A 22,831-nucleotide genomic window follows, 5' to 3' on the forward strand; every position below is an offset into this window, starting at 1 on the left:
ACCGGGAAGCATGTGTCATTTTATATTTTAGCTACAGTACTGTATATACTGTAAAGTAAATATAGCAACATATGTTTTTCACAAAACTCTTAGGATTTAGAACAGTGATTCTCAAAAATAGCAGATATACAAGCTCACAAGCTTCTTTTTTTTCTTCTCTTCTGGGGTCCCTGGCACAAAACGTTTTTTTTGGATGGGGCTCCGCGGTCAAACACATAACAAGTTTCAGAATATCAAAGTTTGAGTACTAATGATTCGGAAGGCATTCATTTGTAGAATCGGCCTCAGGTATTAATGGGTTAAAGTGATACATTTAGATGTCAGTGGTGTGTGCCGGAGAACAGTGCATCCATGTGCAGGGGACGAGTTCTGACTGAATGGTTTGAAGAGTATGAAATATAAACCAGAAGCCAACAAGGCCTTATTCTCAGTTGTCTTGTCACCAGAGTTTATCTCATATACTCAGGGGTGGGCTGCCGGTGGAGCCTACTGGAGCACAGCTCCACTAGCTTTGAAGCTGCACGCACGCCCACACAAAACCTGCCGATCGACCCCGAGTGTCACAGCTTGAATGAACAGGAATGACCAACCTGTTGGATGCATATCAGTGGTGCATTGTGTAGCCTGTAGGTGTCAGATGTTCTGTCTGAAGCAGTCAAAAGAGCTGGATAACAGTGGCTGATGGATTCATGAACTCATTAAATTACAGAGGTGACTGCAAGGTAAATGCATAATTATGACAACACTAACGTTTCCCCATTATGCAAGTAAATAGAATCAAATGATATACAGTATTTGTGGGTTATTAAATAGGCCTACATATTAAAGAGGTTATTTCAATCGGCAATCACTCACGTGCACGAGCGCGTGCACGTGCGCGCGTGCGCGTGCGTGCGATGGAGCGCTCCACCAGCTAAAAAATCCACATCACATCCCTGCATAAACTGGATGCAGGTTTATGGAGGTGAACCCAATAGGCTATATGCGTAGCAGCCATATTGGAAGGAAATTGGGCCTTCACAGGTGTTACCAATGATACTAATTAAGGCTCTGTTCCATTTAGTGTAGCACAGTGGTTCTCAAACTTTGTAAATACAAGGACTCCCATAACTCTGAGAGTGTACAAATGGAACCAAATGGACCCTTACGGGTCCATTTGGTTCCATTTGTACACTCTCAGAGTTACACACCCGTAAGGAGCCATTTGGAACCCCCTCAAGGAACCCTGGACCACACTTTGAGACCAGAATGGAACGCCTTAATTAGTATCATTGGTAACACCTGTTAAGGAAGTAAGAAGAGGCCCAATTTCTTTCCAATATGGCTGCTGTGCATAGAGCCTATACAATGATTTCCACTGACACATGCACGCTTTCTCTTTAAACAGATGGTATAACTGTCCCTGTCAGACACAAACCTCAGAGAGGATTTTGAAAGCCTCTTTCATGGCCTTTCCGATTTTGGCCTCTCCTTTCACATGAAGGTCTTCAACCAGGAGTTTGAAATGCTGCAAGCAGAGAGAAAGAAACACCTGAAGTTAACTAACCACTCATTTTAAAAAAACGTACATTTATATATATTCTTATGGGAGTTTGTGCAGGTTTAAGGGTTTTTACAGCTAGAGCAGGTCATTGGTCACAAGATAGAAGGAATAGGCTCTATTCACAGCAGCCATATTGTGAAGACATTCACAGGTGTTACCAATGATACTAATGAAGGCTCTGTTCCATTCTGGTCAAACAGAGTCAAGGTGCTGATATTGTGCATGTTGGCCCACTGGAAACACTCTGCTACACCAGTGGGTCTAAAGTTGGGGTCCAGGGACCCTCATGGGCTTCCAATTGGCCCCTTATGGTGGGTGTGTAACTCTGAGAGTGTACAAATGGGTCCATTTGGTTCCATTTGTACACTCTCAGAGTTATGGGGGTCGTGGAAACCACTGTGCTACACTAAATGGAACAGAGCCTTCATTAGTAGGCTATCATTGGTAACACGTGTGAAGGAAGTGATAATATGGCTGCTGTGCATAGAGCCTATAGTGATAATAAAAAGTGTGGACAGACAGACAGACAGACAGACTAAATGGGCTCCAATTCATACACAGCGTATTGAGACAAATACTGTATTATGCATGATGTAGGCTATGCCAGTTGCATGCCTGAATACACGGAATTATTCACAGAGAGAATGTAATCACGTGCACACGCACACACTCTCACACATACCGTCACACACCATAAGCTAATGTGTGCGTCTTTCCAAGCAACAGCTTGGCCAGGTTTTCTCCCTGATTTCCAGGAAGTGGGCCAAATGGCTGAGGCCTTTACTGTATGACAACAGCTACTGTATGTACTAGCACCGTGTCTGTGTGTGTGTGTTACCTCCCACACCTAGTGTGAGAGTGTGTGTGTGTGTGTGTGTGTGTGTGTGTGTGTGTGTGTGTGTGTGTGTGTGTGTGCGTGTGCGCGTGCGTGCGCGCACGTGCGTGCGTGTTAAAAAGACAAATTTATAAGATGTACCCCAGGGGCTCAAATAAACCAAAAATACATTAAAATCACTTAAGCCCTATATTTCATGATTCATGATCATTTAATGAAAATGAGAAAATGTCAATACAAGCAGCGCATTGATAAAAAAAAAAAATTGTACTTTTGAATACTTTAGTATTTTTCGTACTTTTGAATACTTACTATAAGTACCGTAAGTATTCCAGAGTAATCAAGTGCTCAAGCACAAATCAAGCACAACATTCACTTGTTGAGTATTTGACCAGGAGTATACTTTGACTCAAGTACTGGGGGGGTCATGATTACTTTGTCCACCCCTGGTGTTACCTCCCACACCTCTCCACAAGTTTCCTAGGGAGCTTATACTGGGGAAGGGGGGGGGGGGGGGGATATAACCATTATTTTATACTCAGGGCTATTCAAAAATAGCAGATATACAAGCTCATAGTGGGGCACTACAAGCTTGTAGATCTGCTATTTTTTTATTTATAATCGTGAAAAGTTTTGCAAATCTTTGAATATATGTTTTTTAAAGCGAACATTTTTAACTAAAATCTTTGCTTCTGGGGATTCTACAAATGTCTTTAAAACTTATGCTGCTGTAATATCAGTGGTTCTCAAACTTGTCATGGACCACCCAAAATGATACTGTATGTATTCGTCCGTGGATCCACCATTTAAAAATATGTTGTTCCAGGGCCCCCCAGAAACAAAGATTTGAGTTAAAAATGTTCGCTTAAAAAAATATGTGCACACATTTGCACGATAAAAAAAAAAAGCAGATCTACAAACATTAATTTGAATTAGCTGTGTGGAGGGATATCTTGTAGGTTAAGTATATAGGCAGACTAATGTGACCCTTTTTCATTTCTGTCAGGTTGTGTTCGCACATTATCATTGACTGACACGGACCACTGAAATGAATTGAACGACTGACAACAGGAAGTGATGCCGGTAATTCACGCAAGGGCTCATGGGACACTGGACACCACGCGGATATTAGCGCCATGTGTGTGTTACCTCCCTCACATGGTGTAATGTGAAGAAAAGGGTTGGCTGTTGACAGCTCTCCCTCATGTTAGGAGTCTCAGTGGAAGGATGAGCAGCTAAAGCCTCCATGAAACCCTTAATGGGCTTAACGTTTACTTACCTCTCTGTTGTCCAAGTCGGCCTGGACCAGGGTCCCTCTAAAGCAGGGCTCCACATAGCGCACATAGTCGGTATACTGTTGGCAACGGACATCAGAGACATGGGGAAATGAAACACAGACAGTTAATCAGTTGATATGGAGTCAGTCACCACTGTAATGATTAACAATACAAAATAATTGTATTATTATTAATAGCGTCCTGAGTTTCAATAATTGACACTCAGAATGTTAGGATTCAACCCTTTTTTTAAGATATAAACTGACACTTTTTTGTTCATGAAAGTAGAATGGAGGGATCTTATCAGGTTGAAAGCATAGACTGTATAAAAAGAATGGACGAAGCGACGCTGTAACAGAGGACTCTGTTATAACTTCGAGATATTATTAAAGGACTGTATTATTCGTTAGGTACTACAGGCTCCTGGGACTGTCGCAAGTAGTGTGGTTGTCTGGGGCTGAGACGAGCGGCTCAGCTAACTATGAGATTCTAGGAAGCTCCTCTGGGAATGGTTCTTCCAGGTATGGCTCTATCTAGGAACAGTTCTGCTCTGTCTCAAGTCTCCAAGTATTCTTCAGGTTTTTCTACAGCTGGTCTGCTGGCCGCTCCCGCGTTCCGCTGTACTTGTGGGTGGGACATGGTCGTATGATCTTAGGGCGACGTCACACTGGCGTTACGTCCTTAATCGGGACGATCATCCTATCGTCATCGTCGTCTTGGCAACAGACGCCATTGGTTTCTACAGACCGTAAATGAAGCCGATTGTTCAGGAATTTCAAATCCGCCATCTTTCAATATCGCGTCATATCACGTCATATCCTGCAGAATGCAACCAGACCAGTATTGGTTGGGTAGCTTGTCAATCAAGAGCAGCGGGGGCGGGGAATGAATGCTATTGGTTGTGTAGCTTGTCAATCAAATCATCCCACCCCTCCTAGAGCATAGCCTACTTTATCGTCAATTTTAAAATATATGGGACCATAATTTACCAAAACGCATATCATGATGATTGAAAGGAAACTTTAAACTAGCGACTGGAATAGTATTTATGACTATGTTTATCAAGGTAAGAAAATCAAGTCTAAAGTTCGTCAAAAACCCATCCGCTTGCGTTGAGATAAATTCTTTCTGACACCAGCAGGGGTAGAACAGCGAAACTACAGGCCATTCCTATGAACTGTCAATAGAACTCTCTTCCTTATTCGAGTCAATTTCAAAGCAGGAAGCTGGGCCCTTGGCTGAAAGTCTAAAAAATGAAGATAAAAACCCTGCTTGTGTTACTACTGTTCAGAAGCCTACAGGAAACTACAGTATGCATCACGCAGGCGTAAATACATTGGCACTGGCCTTAGTAAGTAAGTGTTTGACATGACATAACATTGTGCAGCCTCTTAGCTTAAAGCAGCGTCCTTTAGATAACTAACCCTGCTGCTACCAGCTCAAATTGGATTGTCTTCAAAGATCCAGATTGGATAATTGAGTAGGTGGTCACTGTTGGAGTCATGCTGCAGCATGGGGGACATTTTTAATCCATTAAGACCGGGAACACATCTGTGTAATTTTCGATTTCTTTGGCCATTCAAAAATAGCAGATCCCCAAGCTCAGAGCTTGTAGATCTGCTATTTTTGAAAAATCTTAAACATTTGTAACTCAAATCTTTTAATATATTTCAAAAAAATATTTGCTTCTGGGGGGGTCCCTGGAACACAACATTTTGAGATGGGGGTCTGCGGCCAAATACATCTAAAAATGTTTTCTAAATCTTAACAGTATGTTGCTATATCAGTGGTGCTCTAACTTTTCCATGTCAAGGACCAAAAATGATATGTATTTGGCCGTGGACCCCCATCTCAAAATATGTTGTTCCAGTGACCCCCAGAAACACAGATCGGAGATAAAAATGTCTGCTTTAAAACGAGAGTGTGACCTAGGCCATTTTATGTTGCCTAAGTCAAATGTGTCAATGTGACTTAGGCAAAGAAAATTCGCCTAAGTCTGGAGTAAGTTACTTACTTAGAAATACTTAGAAATAATTTGGCCTTAGTCAGGTTTACAAAACACACATTGGCCTAAGAGTAATTTAATCCTCTTATATTACATAACTGACAGACAGCGTTATTTGTATGTCAAGAAGAGTGAGTGTGTGAGTGTGTGAGTGTGTGAGTGTGTACAAAGAGAGAGACAGAGAGAGATGCGTGCGTGAGTGCGTGCGTGCGTGCGTGCGTGCGTGCGTGCGTGCATCGGTCATAAGGGCCCTATCTTGCCCTTATGCCTAAACCTTTTTGGCATGTTTTACTATTTTCAAAAACATTTCAGAATAGGTCAAAGAGCCGATCTACAAGTTCACAACGTGTCGATGTAGATCGGCTGTTTTCACTATTTTAAAATGCATATATTTTTTTATAGTAAATAATAACCCTAACCCAACTTGGTCTCAAACTACGAGATCAACGGGTATGTGTGTGCGTCAGTGAATGCATGCGTGTGCCTGCATGCTGTGCACACTCACACGTGCACGTCTGTTTAAAAATAATATAAGCAGGTGTGTGTGCTGAGCGCACTTATTTGTAAAGTATGTGACGTGACATGATGTGAGTAAACACGTCTCTTACGGCAATGACGTTGACAAAGTCGTTCTCTCCCAAGGTGTCCAGGATGGTGTTGATGGTGTGCTTGGCGATGGTCATCTTCAGACCCTTCATGCTGCCGCTGATGTCCACCATGATGATGATGTCCTTTGGAGAAGTGGCCGCCTGGATGTACCTGGAGGACATGGCGGGAGGACAGAACATACACAGTTAACCACTTAAAACCTGGCATCTGTATTTTGGATGTGATTACGGTAGACAATGACAGATGAACTGAATCATGACAGATCATGATAAGATGAATTGCACTATTATTTTCACTGTTTTTCTATAGACTATGACGTACTTATTTATGATATTTTAAAGAATATGGTAGGATATATGTAGGATTCTTAGAGGATGTACTGTATGTTTTCTCTGTCTTGTCTGTACTTTGTCTTTTTCTAAATGCTGACCCTGGGAGCTGAGCTCCAAAATTGTCTATGCACTTGTGCAAATGGCAAATAAAGTATTTTCCATTCTATAGGTGAAATGTAAAAAAATATATATTAATAATAGCAATGTCATACAAGTACATTTTTTTTTTTTGAAAATTGCTGATGAGTGAATTGGGCTTTACTGTAACAGCAGAAAGCTTGACATTGAGATCTTTTGAGATCTTGAGATCTTACAAAAGTTAGGACTAAACCTGGCTTTACAGAATGGGACTTGCCCTTAGCTATGCTGCTATGCTTAGACTGCAGGGGGCTTCCTATGGCTCACTGAAGTCCTCTCTCCTTTCCCCCATCTCCATCCTCCCTCTCACTCTCTCTTTCTTGCCCCTCCGACATTGTCAAGACAGATGGCCGCCCACCCTATAGAGCCTGGTTATACTCGAGGTTTCTTGCCGTTAAAGGGGAGCATTTCCTTGCCACTGTCGCCAAATGCTTGCTCAGGTGCATCTTGACACAACTTGTTAGAACATTTAATTGAATGAATCCTTTGAGCTGTAACTCCCTATTGTTATGAAGTCCAAATCAAACACTGTCCCCTCACTACATTGGAGTGCACTGCTTTTTAATGCATAAAAGATGTACACAAAAATAAATATTATGAGACTTAAGACTTAATCAACACGTAGGCTACTACAAACACGTAAATGTAATTAGGTAAGCAATAAATAAATGCTAACTCTGGGTGAAAAAGGGTAATTTAAAAAATGTTATTGTAATATCCCTTGTGATTACTAACAGAAATACAGCAAATTATATTTAAAGGGATTGTAGGGAACATTAAGCCTACATTAAAAAAATATTTATATATATATATTTTGCATTTTCTCCCCTCTAGCAGCCACTATATAATGATGCTGGGGTGTTTTCCTGCATTGAAACACAGTACTCTTTCTGAAATCCGTATTTTCCCTGCTGTTTATGTTCATGTTGTTTATGTCCGGGTCGTAAATTAACGCACGCATGTGCGTGTCCGTGCGCGTCCGTGCCCGCATCAACTTTTTACTTTCGGTTTTAAAACGCTCTCAAACTTCGTTTTTGAGGCACAGAATTTACTTTTAAGATAGCGTGTGGATAGAATTTAGTTGTTTAACTTCATATATGTGGTCAATTTATCATGAAAGAGCCTATTTAAAAATAAAAATTCAGAGAACCGTAGGGGCGGGCAGTTCCGTGAATTGTATCCGCATAAGGCAACCTATTTTGGGCATGGCTCATTTAGATGTCCCCCCCTGCGTCACGCCCTGGTGGTCGGGGAAACGAACTGCTGGAGGGGCGGTGTTTGACAACAGTTTTTTTCTTTGATTATGTCTGAACTCGCCTACAATCCCTTTAATACAATAAGCATTGTGTAATGTGCTCCAATGCACACACCTGATTGGTATCATTTAGAAATGCATAAATAGTGGCATATGGCGCCCATGTGAGCCCCACTGACCCAGCTACTGATCTGCTAACAACTTAAGGAGCAGCTTAAAGTCTTTTCCAGGGGATCAGGGCAATATAGCAGGCTGTGTTCTGCCTGAATGCAGCGCTGCTGCCCAGCGCATCGTGCTGCTGGTAGTATCCATGGACCTAATCTAAAAATCCAGGGTTACTGATACTGAATTGATACAGCCTGTCTACATGCAATCTTTCACTGGTCACTGTGGAAAACCTTTCACTCTCCAACAGTGGTGGAAAAAGTACTCACATTTTTTTACTTAAGTAGAAGTATCAATACTGCAATGTATTGCAGTGTATTACAAGTAAAAGTCCGGATTTCAACATTTACTTGAGTAAAAGAACAAAAGTATTGGCATCAAAATGTACTTAAAGTACCAAAAGTACTCATTGTGCAGAATGTCCAATTTCAGAAGTTCAAAATGTATGAAAAAATCTTTTTGAAAATAGCAGATCTACAAGCTCACAATGCGTCGCAATGCGACGCATTGTGAGCTTCTAGATCTGCTATTTTCAAATGGCCGTAATATATATAGGACTGAAGTGGTTAATGTGTTTTGTAATAATAATCAAAATCTACAAAGTAACTAGTAAATAAAGTTTTTATATACAATTGTAGAGGAGTAAAAAGTGCAATATTTGCCTATAAGATGTAGTGGAGTAGAAGTAAAAGTACTGTAATTGGAAATACTCCAGTAAAGTACAAATACCTCAAAATTGTACTTAAGTACAGTACTTGAGTAAATACTTAGTTACTTTACACCACTGCTGGTGACTGTGTAAAACCTTTCACTTTCCAAAAGCGCAAACTGTGTCTCTGCAAAGTACTTTTAGTTGACCTATACCTACATTGCAGCGCGTGTTATATAATAACAATAAGAAGTCTTATGCTTCACAATTCTTCTTTCTTGTTAAAAAGTAACAACATGTAAAAAGGACAGTCACTAATAAGCTACTAGCTGGTGCCTATACCTTTTTGATCATGCATTGTTCAAAGAGCATCGAAATAAACTATTCATTCATTCTGTCTTAAGCTTTAGTTGTGAACTTCTCCACCATTTGCATTTTCAAAAACAAGGCAGATTCTTTTTTTTTTGTTACCAATTTCCAATGCATTTTTCATGGCATTATACTCCCTGGTAGAGAAAGGGGAAGATCAGGTGAAGGAGTAGGTGCAACTCTACTCAAAACCAACTGTGTGTGAGACATAGATATGATGATTCAGCACATTTAAGGCCTTCATCACATTTTTTTTCGTGCGTGCGTGCTCTGCGTAATGATAGCTTGTCCTCATTCTACGTGCCATCTGGTGAGCGTGTCAGTGTGTCAGTGTGAGGATTGCAGTAAATTTGTGTAGATCACTGTTTCACACCCGTGGGTCATAGACCATCAAGAGTGGCAACTCAACCCAACCAAACATTCAAACCCGCTCTCAAAACCCACCTCTTCAATATGGCTTTCCCCGGCTAACTGCACACTCCGCTGTCTCACCATTCCACTGTTTTTATTGATTTTATTCCATAGCCTTTTCTTTGTGTTTTTTTCCCCTAATAAATGTGTACTTCTTTTGTTGTTTTCTCCTCCTCTCGTAAAGCGTCTTTGGGTACTTAGAAAAGCGTTAGATACATAGCAAGATTTTAACCACTTTAGCCCTACATGTATACGAGTAAAAAATACCCACACTGCTTTTTTTTAAATTTCCACCTATAATGTTATACTGAAAATAGGGATAGACAGGATTAAGGAGGTTAATAATAGTAATAATAATAATAATAATAATAATATCTCAAAGGTATAAAAAGGCATAAACGTGTTCTTTGAATATTGAGCACTGAACCTGTGAGGTAACAGTAATTTTTCAAATACACGTCCCAAATCAGAAGAGATTATATTAGTGGATCACATGACGCTCTTGACCCAGAGAGACAGGGTCTCTTGGGATCAGTGGGTCAGTCAGTCTATTCAAGGATTCCAGAGCTTACCAGTTACGGTTCCTGCAGTCAAACGCTGCCACCCCGTTAGCGTCCGGCGTCCATTTGATACCTGACAGAAAGACAGTGGTGGAAAAAGTACTCAAATTTTGTACTCAAGTAAAAGTATCAATACTGCAATGTAGAAATACTCCATTACAAGTAAAATTCCGGAATTAAAAATTGACTTGAGTAAAAGTATAAAAGTATTGGCATAATAATGAACTAATGAAATAATGAACCAAAAGTAAAAGTACTCATTATGAAATGTCCCATTTCACAAGTTTTGTAAAAAAAAAAGCAGATCTACAAGGTCACAATGCATTGTGAGCTTGTAGATCTGCTATTTTCAAATGGCCAAAATATATATAAGGCTGAAGTGGTTAGAGTATGTTTTGTAATAATAATGAACATCTACAAAGTAACTAGTAACACAAGTTTTCAAATAATTGTAGTGGAGTAAAAGTACAATATTTTCCTCTGAGATGTAGTGGAGTAGAAGTAAAAGTACTGAAAATTGGAAAGTAAAGTAAAGATACCTCAAAACTGTACTTAAGAGCAGTACGTGAGTACATCTACTTAGTTACTTTACACCACTGCAGAATGACAATGACAGTTTACAATCCCAGCACAGATTATTACATCATTCACAGTTCAATTAGGTTGAATGGCGTACTGTATATTAAAGCCTCTTCTACCCCAGATTTGAACCCGGTTTCCTGCGCAAATGCCTTTTTTTTTTTACCATTCAGCTAATAGAGCATGTCTGCTTGCTCAGCGGATAAATTAAATCTGGACCATCAGGTCAAAATTTGTGACAGATCATGCGTCTAGGTGAGAGGACCTTTGACACGATCTAAATGTCTCAATAGAACAGCAGGGAGACAAAATACAACCACCCCAATTGTATAATTATTGAGTTATATCCTATTAACATACTCTACCAAACAGATAGGACAAAATTACATTTTAGTCATTAAAAAAAACGTTACATAGTGCTGTTATGTAACAGTACAGAACAGATTACAGTGTTTTGTTTTTGTCATTATTTTGTCAATAAGTAAGAAAAATTAGTCAATCATCATTGTTCGTGAATAAAACACAGTCCTGGGAGGAGGCTACAGCTATTGTTAACAATCTCGTCCACCTGTTATCATGGATAAATTGTATGAGTGTGGAATAAAAATGTGCGGGGCTCCATTACCGGGGTAGATTCTGAAGAAGCCGGTTGAGCTGCCAAAGTATTGCCAGGTGAGAGTCGGGTCTTTGTTGAAGTTGTTGATGAAGACGTCGTTCAGCGCCTCGGAGTTATAGATGGCGTTCAGAATGTTGGGATCTGTGTGCAGACGAGAAAGATGACTCAATGACTAAAGCCTGCACTTATACGGTTGTGCAGCGATATCGTTCGGAAGAAATAACAAAAAAAATGAAAATAAGTTATTATTTTCGAGTGACACTTTGTTACTGAAAGATATATCAGGTTGTATACCATATTGGACACTAGATACACCGCCTCTCCATCATGTTCAATGACTGTAATGGAGTGAAAGTACAGCATTTGCCTCTGAGATATAGTGGAGTAGAAGTAAAAGTATTGGAAATCAGAAATGCTCAAGTAAAGCACATATACCTCAAAATTTTACTTAAGTACAGTACTTGAGTACATGTTCTTAGCTACTTTACAGCACTGGACACAACGTTAGCAGGGGAAAAAAACAAAAACAAACAAAAAGACACATTTGGTTGACCTCTGTTGAAGACGTTGGTGGGGATCTGGATGTCGCTCTGCAGTGTGTTGACTGGAATGTTGTTGAAGTGCTCGTTCTCCTCCAGGGGAAACTCGCCCCCCAGCTCAATGAAGTCCCCTGATTTGTCGTCCAAGGAGTTGATCATCATGGAGTTGTAGTAGTCAAACTGTCAGAGGAGAGGAGGACACATTTAGAGGTCTTACGGAACATATTGTGTATTTACATACAGTTACTGTTTAGTTTTTTACTTCTGTTTATTGGGGTCAAACTGTGGGGAAGTGGTGTTGTGTAATAAATACACATAGTTATTGTTTTTGGCCATTTGTGTTATTAGTCATGTTCCTTTACATATTGGGCTGGGGGGGTGTCTTTTTTTTTTTGTTTAAGATATTTTTGGGGGCTTTTTATGCCTTTATTGATAGGAAAGTAGGCTGACAGGATATGTGGAGAGATGGGGGGATGACATACAGCAAAGGTCGTCGGGATCGGGAGTCTCACCCGCGATACGCTGTCAAGCTGGATTACCAGCGTATGTGGTATGCGCCTGGACTGCGGGGGGTGTCTTAATCCATTAAGACAGGAAAAGCATCTGTGTCATTTTGGATGTCTTTGGCTATTCAAAAATAGCAGATATACAAGCTCATGAGCTTGAAGAACTGCTATTTTTGTAAACATCTTGACAACTTCTGCAAATCTTTGAATATACATATATTTTTTAAAGCGAACATTTTTCCGTTCCCAGTCTTAAAGGGTTAATTGAGTGTGGCTCTCCTGTAACAACAGACTGATTGAGCATCCTATCCAGCTTTTAACGTGTGCAGTTGACCAGTAAAAGACAAGCTTAACGTACGACTGGCCTGCTTATTTGGTCTTCACAGACATTATAGAAAAAACATAATTTATTTACTTATATACTTGAACACTTGGACAGGGATACAGAAAATGACAAACCGTTAAAGTGGCATTGAATTCATGGTACAAATCTGCATCCTCTGCAGACTCCGCTAATCTCTGTGGAGTGAAACGGAGATAACAAACTATGAGCATTTCTCATCTTGAGAAAACAAGGGTAAAAAACAGATAAGAGCATAGGGTCTGTGGTTCGGTCTTATTTTCTCACCTTTACCGACTTCATCTTACTTCCCAGCATGCGCTCGATGTCGTCAGAGAAATCCTTCACCATGTCGTTCCCGTCGACTTTCACCATCTTGATGATGGACTCCACGTCCTTGAGTTTCTAGAGAAATCCAGAGCGCATAGAGTACATGCCATGGATGTTTCATTTATTTTGTTGACAACTAGCAACATACTTTAAATCAGTGCTTCATAATATTCATCAGATTCAATACCATGAAGTATTAAATCAAATGTATTGTAGATACATACTTCTAGCATCTATCCATAAGCAAAGCTTCATGGGTGTGATTGGTGTCAGGCATGGGTGCTGAACCAACACTTATTACTTTATATATCTGGTATATTAGAGCAGAAAGGTCTAATTAGCAAGTATCTTCTATTAAGAGGATTTTTATTGAATACAGTGGCGTTCCTCACCCATGACCAACTGTGTGTGAATGTGCTATAAATATGACAAATTCTGGCTGTACTGTTGTTGCTTTTTCTACTTGTATCAGCTCTATTTTCCTACTGCATGATACTCAGTATGTTTACTGTAATATTATTGTGTTTATTCTAGCAATTCTAGCCCCTTAAACCCTCTTTTCAGGCCAATGTCCCCTTAGCTGAGAGAGATATGAAGGGACCCCCACTACATATTGTATAACATTGTGTGGCAGATTAAACTTTTTCATAGATTTCATATAGCTTCATAGACTTGATTGGCAGCACTGCCATCAGTGTATGTTGGATTCATGTTAATGTGTATTTTCAGACATTTAACCACTTAAACCCTCAATACTTAGTGTAACAGAGGACTCTGTTATAACTTCGAGATATTATTAAAGGACTGTATTATTCGTTAGGTACTACTGGCTCCTGGGACTGTCGCAAGTAGTGTGGTTGTCTGGGGCTGAGACGAGCGGCTCAGCTAACTATGAGATTCTAGGAAGCTCCTCTGGGAATGGTTCTTCCAGGTATGGCTCTATCTAGGAATAGTTATTCTTCAGGTTATTCTACAGCCGGTCTGCTGGCCGCTCCCGCGTTCCGCTGTACTTATGGGTGGGACATGGTGTCGTATGATCTTAGGGCGACGTCACACTGGCGTTACGTCCTTAATCGGGACGATCATCCTATCGTCATCGTCGTCTTGGCAACACTTAGTAAACTTGACCTTTCACTCTGTACTCGTTCTGCTCTTTTTTCCACTCTACACCAAACCTCTTTGCCGAAAATAAACTCTTTATCAATTCTCTTCTTCTTACACATGTTTTATGAAATCGATTTAAATTGTCACCAGTTTAAATTACGATTAATTGTTACATGCCTACTAGGCCCCCTTCTGTTTTCACTCTTCATTAAATATGTTGGTGGCCGCATGAAGGTGCACAGTAAATTCTATGGTAGTCCAGCCATTATAGAACAACTGAGAGATGTGTTGTTTGAGTTGGCTGGACGGACTGTGATCCTTTGTGACTCAACATTAGCAAAGACACGTTTTTTAGCGTAGAGCTTAGTGTGTATAAGCTCACAGCGCGATCCCCGGCTAATGTCTGCCCTCAGAATCGGGCCACTAAGGGTTCAAGTAAATAAAGAAGTGCAGATGTTACTCTGTGTGGAGTTTGTATGTTCTCCCCGTGTCTCCTAGGGTAGTTAATACCCTCACAAAAACATGTAGTAATCCTGGTCGCTATACCGCCTCCCCCATGACAGCCGGGGAAGGGAACTGGTTCCTTCCATGCGCTACGTCCCACCGGGGAAAACTCCTCCCTGTCAGGTGATAAGAAGGTCAGTTGACTCTCATGCATTGAAGGAGGCATGAGCTCGGCCCTGGTCTCCCTAGGCTGGTGGGGGGAGTGTAGCGGCCAGGATCACTTAGAAAATTGGCACCGGGTGAAAAAGGGTTACAAAATTGTGGGATACATTTAAAAAAAAAAATAAGTACAGATGTGGCTACTATACTGTACAGTCTATAAATAAGCACAGTGCATTACAATCCTGATGACCATAATGGTATAAAGAGTGCTTAAATCTGAGCATTACTTACTTTGATCCCTTTAATGCATACTTGTTGCGTCATTGTGTTGCCTTGTCTTGACTCGATGCATATACTGTTCACACACGCACACACACACTTGTGTGACCCTTGTGTGACTCAATGCATATCGTCTCTGTCGGGTGGAAACCTCATATGTCCATAAAACTGTCACTTTTCAGGATTCTAACTCAAAAATAGCAAAAGTAGCAGTTCTACAAGCTCGAAACGCGTCGCTTGGCGTCGGGTTTCGAGCTTGTAGATCTGCTACTTTCGATGCTTTTGTGCGACGCTGTAGTATGATCAAGTAGGGTGTTAATTTACGAAATAAACACAAAAAAGTTAAAATATGGAGATAAGAGGTTTCTGCCCGACAGCAACGATATACAGTGCATGTGTGCTCCTTGATCACACACACACACACGAGGGACACCCTTCAGAACGTAGACGCCTGGCACTATGTCACTGTACATATCATTGGCACTAGGGGACACAAAACAGCTTTAGGACATCCTGCTTACATGGTAACATTTTGCTAAAATGAGCCAGTGTTGGCACTTGGCTGAGTGTCACCATTCTCCCTCAATTGAGTCACATATAAGACGATGTACAGAGAGAGAAACATCCTGTATGAGGGATTATGTTTAGCTATAAACAAACTGTGTGGGCCACCTGTGCTGTTTGGCACGTCTAGCCTCCAGTAACCAATTTTAACACCAGTTGCGTCAAACTCAAACACGACACACGTTTGACACGTCGGCGGGACACCCCGCCGCTTCGTACGGTGACGCGGAACAGAAGTGAGCGACTTCTGTTGAGACAGTGACTCAACTGCAACTCGGGCGACGCTGAGTCAGCAGAAGCATGCTTCCTGTCGCTCGGCACTAGCCACTCGCCAGCTCGAGTCTGCTTCTGATGGTGCATGCATGGTGCTGCCCCTTTTGTACATTAGTGTATGTATTATTGCGTTACTTTTGTATGCTATGTTGTTGAATTGAATAGGACCACAATGGAAACAAGGCCACGGGACTTTTTTGTGTTATCTTTTTAGCTTTAAAGGTTTCATGACCATTTTCTTTTTTTTCAGTCTTCCAGTTTTCTTACCTCAATTACACCCAAAAAACTTAATTCAGTGGATTTTCTGTGGTCTGGGGTTTTCTAAATAATTAGGCTCAGAAAAGTGCTGTGATTGGCCTGTGGACTTTGATGTCACAGTCCATTAATCCCGCTAAAAAGTGTGACTCCCCGCCCTCCTTCAAAACCGCCATAAAAGAGCACCTGTCTGCAATTTGCAACTGGACCAAGACAAGTCTTCTAACTTGCCAAAAGATATATATATATATGTTTACTGTTCATAGTATTGATGATTTCTTGTATAGCATTGTATGTCTTGATGAATTGAATACATAGCACCACAATGGACATTTTGAAACAATTGTGTGTCATCCTATTAGCATTATTGTATAACTACCTCTGTATGTTTTGCAAACTGTTGCAAAAGTATTCATTTAATGAATCAGCCAAAAACAATTAAGGGGAAAAGTGCAGAACCAATACAAAATACTTTAGGGCAGTCCTTCATATTGGGACCATTTACGCCGCCCATTATATTGCATTTACATTTAGTCACCACACGTGTCAGTCTCATGTCAGTATATCATCCAATCATCATGGCTACATGTGAGACTATACAACATCTTCCTTACCTTTTGCAGGAGTTGAGAGCCAGAATATTTCAGGGTGAAATCCCGAAGTTGCACGGACATGACAGCGGCCCACCCCTGTACCCTGAAACATAGAAACACCACTGATCAACACCAGGATGAACTGACATACAGTATTATCTATCACAGTGGTTCTCGACCTTTTCAGGCCGTGCCCCCCCCCCCCTCCAAAGATAATCATCCAGGGGACCCCAGCAAAATGTGTTAATACAGCGTCAGAAGAACTTTAACCACTTTATCAATGCTTTATACGTTGGTGGCTATTCAAAAATAGCAGATACACAAGCTCACTGCTTGTACATCTGCTATTTTTTAGCCTTTTTGGAAAATCTTGAAAGTGTTTTTTTTTTAGTTTTACAAAACATTTTCAGATGGGGGTCCGCAGCCAAATGCATATACTTTTGGTGGCCCTTGACATGAAAAAGTTTGAGAACCTGATATATCACAATACGCTAATAATTGTTTGACCGACTGTACTCTGCTATTTGATGCCTAATAATAGTGATAAAAAACATTTTTTTAAAACAGCAGGCCATTAATTCCCCACAGTAATACCATTTGGTTTAATCCATACATCTGGTCAATGTACGGTATGTCAATAGAAGGATCTGGTTGTTTCTAAAGCCTAATTTATACTTAATTTGTATCCAAAAAGAAAAGAAAATGTGACGTGGCAGTTGGATCAGTAATACATTTTAAAAAGGTTAAAAAGGTGATCATTAGGCAACAACGAGTAGTAAAGAAAAACTAAATCCCACCTAGTATGAAGTATAGCAGTGCCTTGATGAGTTTATGTCCTGGAGCTATAATACTACAGTATATGAACTAGACTAGAGGAACATAAACCCCTGTCCATTCATTTCAATAGGCTTCTCACCAGCGCCACTTGAAGCAAACCACACCCAGGTGTCGCAAATGCTGCAAATATGCTATCATAGCACATAGTGTGCGTGCACATGTGCTTGCCTGCGTGTGTTTTGAGTGCCTGTGTGTACTGTCTCTCTGCCTGTGTGTACTGTCTCTCTGCCTGTGTGTACTGTCTCTCTGCGTGTGTGTGTGTGTGTGTGTGTGTGTGTGTGTGTGTGTGTGTGTGTGTGTGTGTGTGTGTGTGTGTGTACATGCATTTTGAGTGCCTGTGTGTACTGTCTCTCCGCGTGCGTGCGTGCGTGCGTGCGTGCGTAACGTGCGTGCGTGCGCGCGTGAGAGTCGACGAAAACAAAATATGCAGGAACACAATTACGGTGTCAATGAAATACACCACTCAAATCATCAGAAAGAACACAGCCTAGCATTACATTACATTACATGGCAAGATGAAAAGATGAACATGTACTTGGGGTTAATTAAATTGGGGATTGAGGAGAGGGAGACAGAGGGCAGACTGAAGGTGGGTATATTCTAAATGGACAGACTAGCAACAGAGGTTCTCAATCTTTTTAGCTAAAGACCGAAAAGAGAAATAAGACGTTTTGCCCCGGACCCATCTACATTAGCTATTTTCACTACTTCTTTGCTACTAAAAAACAGAACATATTGAATTTATATATTTTTGAAAATCTTTGGAAATAATTAGTAAACTGTAGGAAACGAAAAAAAAATATATTTACTTGTGACCCATACAAATGGGTCCGTGACCCACAAATGGGTCCCGACCCATTGTCTTGGAAACGCTGGACTAGAGAACTATTACTAGAATCGGGTTAAATCAATCGGAATTGACCATGTAAACACTTTATTCCAAACGCTCCTGTCTGTTTGGAATACATGCATTCCTTTGCGCATGTCCGTGCTTAGTAGGGCTGTCAGAATTGTCCAAAAATGACCAATCAAATCTCTAATTCGGCCACGGTTGGTGCTGAGAAGCACTCGCTCCTGCGGGATAAAATTAATGATTCTAATAGCGTCATTTAATAAGCCTGTAATGGTTAAGCCCAGACTTGTCCAGGAGAACGGACGCTCCGAGGATTGCTGGCCTAGGCTACACTTATATGGATCTTTTTCTAAACAGGTATTTTAGTCCTCAGTTTTTAAAAAGAATCCCTGGCCACATGACAAAGATTTTTTTTTTAATCCCTGTCCACACGTAAACGCAGAAACGCATTGATCAGCATGCAAGTTTCAATTTTAAATCAGATTTTATTTTATTATTTGTATTTATTTTATATATGAGGGGCCAAATACATATACATTTTTAATCGCAAGTTACGGCCCAATACTGCAATAGCTGCATTATTTTAATAGCATACGTGAACAAAAATAAATGAAAACAACATTATTAGGGCGCAACTGCAGCGAAAACAGATGCGTTTTACTTCATCAATTCATTACATGGGCAGCCGGAACGGTCGTCCCAAAACACCCCGCCCCACACACCTTTTGAGCGGACCATCCACGGCTGCTCCATGGTCGCTGGATTTTGACCCGGGGCGATTGTGTTTTAGGGCGACAGACCCGTTATATTATACCTCTATGGACAGACCCCGTGTGCGCACCGCGCGCTACTCGGCGCAGAAAGAGGGTTTTCGTCACAGTGAATGAGTTACAGCATGTTTCAAAGCTTTTTCATAATAATACAAGAACACGTGACACTCGGCATAATGAGTAGCTTATACTTTCTACTTAAGTATGTTTTGATGCCAATACTTTTGTACTTTTGCCATAAATGAGCGTGCCTTGTTTCATAGACTGTAGTGTTGCGCTCTCGCTCTCGCTCTCGCTCTCGCTCTCTCTCTCTCTCTCTCTCTCTCTCTCTCTCTCTCTCTCTCTCTCTCTCTCTCTCTCTCTCTCTCTCTCTCTCTCTCTCTCTCTCTCTCTCTCTCTCTCTCTCTCTCTCATTATAATGACCATGAGCGGTCTGGTGTTTAAGTATTATTATTTATTATTATAATGACCATGTGCGAATGCGCGATGACATCATCGTACAGGCTTGCACCGCATACAACGCTGCCTGGTGCGTTGCATCCGGGCCTGCCTACGACCGATAGACCTCCGCCGCGGAGGCACAAGGGGGCTATTGCCTCCTCCCATGCCCACCAGGGGAAGCTCTGCTCCGGGTAGTGGCCCCTGGTCCATGCCCGGGTGTAGGCGGGAACCACTTTGCGCATGTCAAAAGTTATATTCTGAATGAATGCTTTGGTCATGTAAACGAGGAATACTTTTATTCAGGTCCCATGTAAACAGGTGAGTGGATCAGATTCCTCTATTCAGAATGAGTTCATTCGGAATGAATTCATTCTGAATGAATACATGATGGTCCATGTAACTGTGGCCAGTTTCAGCTGAGGATTCCTGTCATCCCTCCCTACCCTGCGCACGCACGCACGCACGCACGCACACGCACACACACACACACACACACACACACACACACACACACACACACACACACACACACACACACACACGTTTGTATTACTATTCTCGTGAGGATATCGACATTTCGGAATGGCAATTTTATGAATGGCATTTTTTGCTCTCGTGTCACACTACGAGCTTGTAGATCTACTATTTATAAATCAGGCATACTCCAACCCATAAACTTAACCTCTCAATGTCTAATCCTAAACCTATAACCTCAAACTGAATATTTTCCCCATTGTAAGCCTAAACATATTTTTTTTAACAATGAAGCAAACATTTCTCCCGTGAAGACCAGGAAAATTATCCTCACAATGTTTCTATTTCTCACATTCTACAATATAACAATACGTAATAATATGTAATACAAGCACGCACACGCACACACACACACACACACACACACACACACACACACACACACACACACACACACACACACACACACACACACACACACACACACCTTGCCATTACACAGCATTGAAACAGGAGCCTGGGTGTATACTCAGCATAATGCTGACTAAAGAATTTGGTTTCATTGGTCCATCTGTTATGGAGGTTAATCCCTTGAATTCAGCAGCCTGATGCCAGAAATGACAATGCTACCCAATGTTACATCTTAGACAGCCTCTTCAGCTCAAAAGCTACAATGGAAACTTCATACATATTTTCTCTTTCTGTCAAAAAGTTAGCATTTTCAAGTCAGCAAAGTTAAGAGTCAGGTAATTCTTTTCATACATCAACACTCACGTCTCGAGTAAATAACACTGTGGGAAAACTCCCCCAAAAAGTTAATTCCCAATCTTGTTCTACAAAACTCCCCCAAAAAGTTAGTTTCCCATTTGGTGTTGTTGAGCTTGTTACACCACTGGGTTGGACTAATGGTACTTCGGAATAAAGGGCCGTCGGACTAATGGCATCATGGCACCGGTTGAAGTCTGAAGGAAATGTTTCTCTAGTTGGAAAAACAAGTTTATAAACAAGGATTTATAGAGACACAGAGACACACTGCCTGAGAGAGAGAGAGACAGACAGACAGACAGACAGACAGACAGACAGACAGACAGACAGACAGACAGACAGACAGACAGACAGACAGACAGTGAGTGAGTGAGTGAGTGAGTGAGTGAGTGAGTGAGAGAGAGAGAGAGAGAGAGAGAGAGAGAGAGAGAGAGAGCGAGAGAGAGAGAGAGAGAGAGAGAGAGAGAGCGAGAGAGAGAGAAAGAGAGATTGTGAGAAATCCTAATTTTCAAGGTTGGCAGAAAAATACTGGTATGTAGCAGGAACCTGCCACACATTTTGTTTTTCCTTGTCTTGTTTGTTCTGATTCTGAATATGTATTATTATTCTGTATCGTACTGTATGTCATTAATGCTTTGACAATATAGAATGTTTGTCACACCAATAAAGCATAATTGAATTGAATTGAATTGAATTGAATTGAATTGAATTGAATTGAATTGAATTGAAATTGAGAGACAGAGAGAAACAGAGGCAGATATGACATCCTGAATATGGGTGTAGCTGCCCCATCCTAGGAGCTTCCTTTGAGGACACAGACTCCAACCTGTGTGACCATCTGTTATCCAGTTCGGCTCCCTGGCTAGTGTCCCTAGAACCCAAAATCTGGGTAGGGATTTAATGGGTTTAACCACTTAATATGGTTGAGGCACTGTAGGTGGTAAACCATTCATCATCATCATTGACCTCACGTTCACATACACACACGACCAACAGCCTTGCTCTGGGATCCATCTATATTGTGTGATTTATCAAATAACAATAACTCTATTTTACACATGCAATCACAACACCCAGTACAATCTATTATAATAAATAATAAATCATTTACTAAAATAATCGATTAATTATCGGTCATTGTAAAAATAGCCAAACTACAAAATCACAACAATTTAGTAAAATAATCAATTAATAATCTGCCACTAGTGAAAACAGCCGGTCTACATGACCCCCCAAAATAATCATGTGTGAACTGGGGACCCCCCACAATAATCATTTGTGAACTGGGGACCCCCCACCCGGACAAGCACTTGGAATTGTCGGAGTTGAGGCATTACATTTAGTTTGACTCGGTTCCACAGATCAATATTGTGAAAATAGCAGATCTACAAGCTTTCTGAGATTTCTATCGCTACCCCCAGTGGCAGTGTGACAATTAAGTCAACAGCTATCTTGACTTCAGACAAAAGTAATCACGTTGATGTAATAGCGACCATAGACCATTATGGGCACACCAGGCCGATGCTTTAACATGAAATGCATTATGGGAATTGTAGGAACTAAAACAGATGGGAAGATTCAAGAGATTTATTGTCACAAGGATGTACAAGTACATCATAAGGATAGGATAATTCCTTTTAACAGGTCGTTCATGAAAGTCCTTGCGGTCTTGTTTCCAATGAGAACCTGCGAGCAATTAGGGGTTAAGAGTCTTGCTCAGGGACAAATTTCATTTCATCGACACATATGCTGGCCTGGCCTGGAATCGAACCTGGGGCAACCAGGGCCTCTGGCTCCCTAGGCAGGCTCACTAACCACTCAGCTATGACCGCCCCTATGCACTGTGAAAAACTTAGGTTGTCGTGTTCCATAAGAAATTTCTCCCAATATGGATTCTATAGTAAACATTGTTGTTTCTGTAGTTAGACTATGATATCCGTCAACTGAAATTGAAAAACA

The 22,831-nt window shown here is 41.0% G+C and overlaps 1 protein-coding gene across 1 annotated transcript in view; it reads right to left on the reverse strand.

Annotated features, from left to right (window-relative positions):
* Nucleotides 1–22,831, reverse strand: part of LOC311047049 (voltage-dependent calcium channel subunit alpha-2/delta-4-like) — a gene marked incomplete at its 5' end in the record, with an annotated part of 127,813 nt that overhangs the window by 99,393 nt on the left and 5,589 nt on the right. Inside the window, 9 exons of the mRNA XM_084059632.1 lie at nt 1,418–1,507; nt 3,658–3,732; nt 6,269–6,419; nt 10,161–10,221; nt 11,353–11,484; nt 11,897–12,062; nt 12,848–12,907; nt 13,017–13,133; nt 16,754–16,835. Of these exons, the coding sequence (XP_083915758.1) occupies nt 1,418–1,507; nt 3,658–3,732; nt 6,269–6,419; nt 10,161–10,221; nt 11,353–11,484; nt 11,897–12,062; nt 12,848–12,907; nt 13,017–13,133; nt 16,754–16,835 (934 nt within the window). The remainder of the gene's footprint in view (nt 1–1,417; nt 1,508–3,657; nt 3,733–6,268; nt 6,420–10,160; nt 10,222–11,352; nt 11,485–11,896; nt 12,063–12,847; nt 12,908–13,016; nt 13,134–16,753; nt 16,836–22,831) is intronic.

This window comes from Gymnoscopelus microlampas (genome assembly GCF_963454915.1).
Source record: "Gymnoscopelus microlampas genome assembly, chromosome: 6".
Classification (NCBI taxonomy): Eukaryota; Metazoa; Chordata; class Actinopteri; order Myctophiformes; family Myctophidae; genus Gymnoscopelus; species Gymnoscopelus microlampas.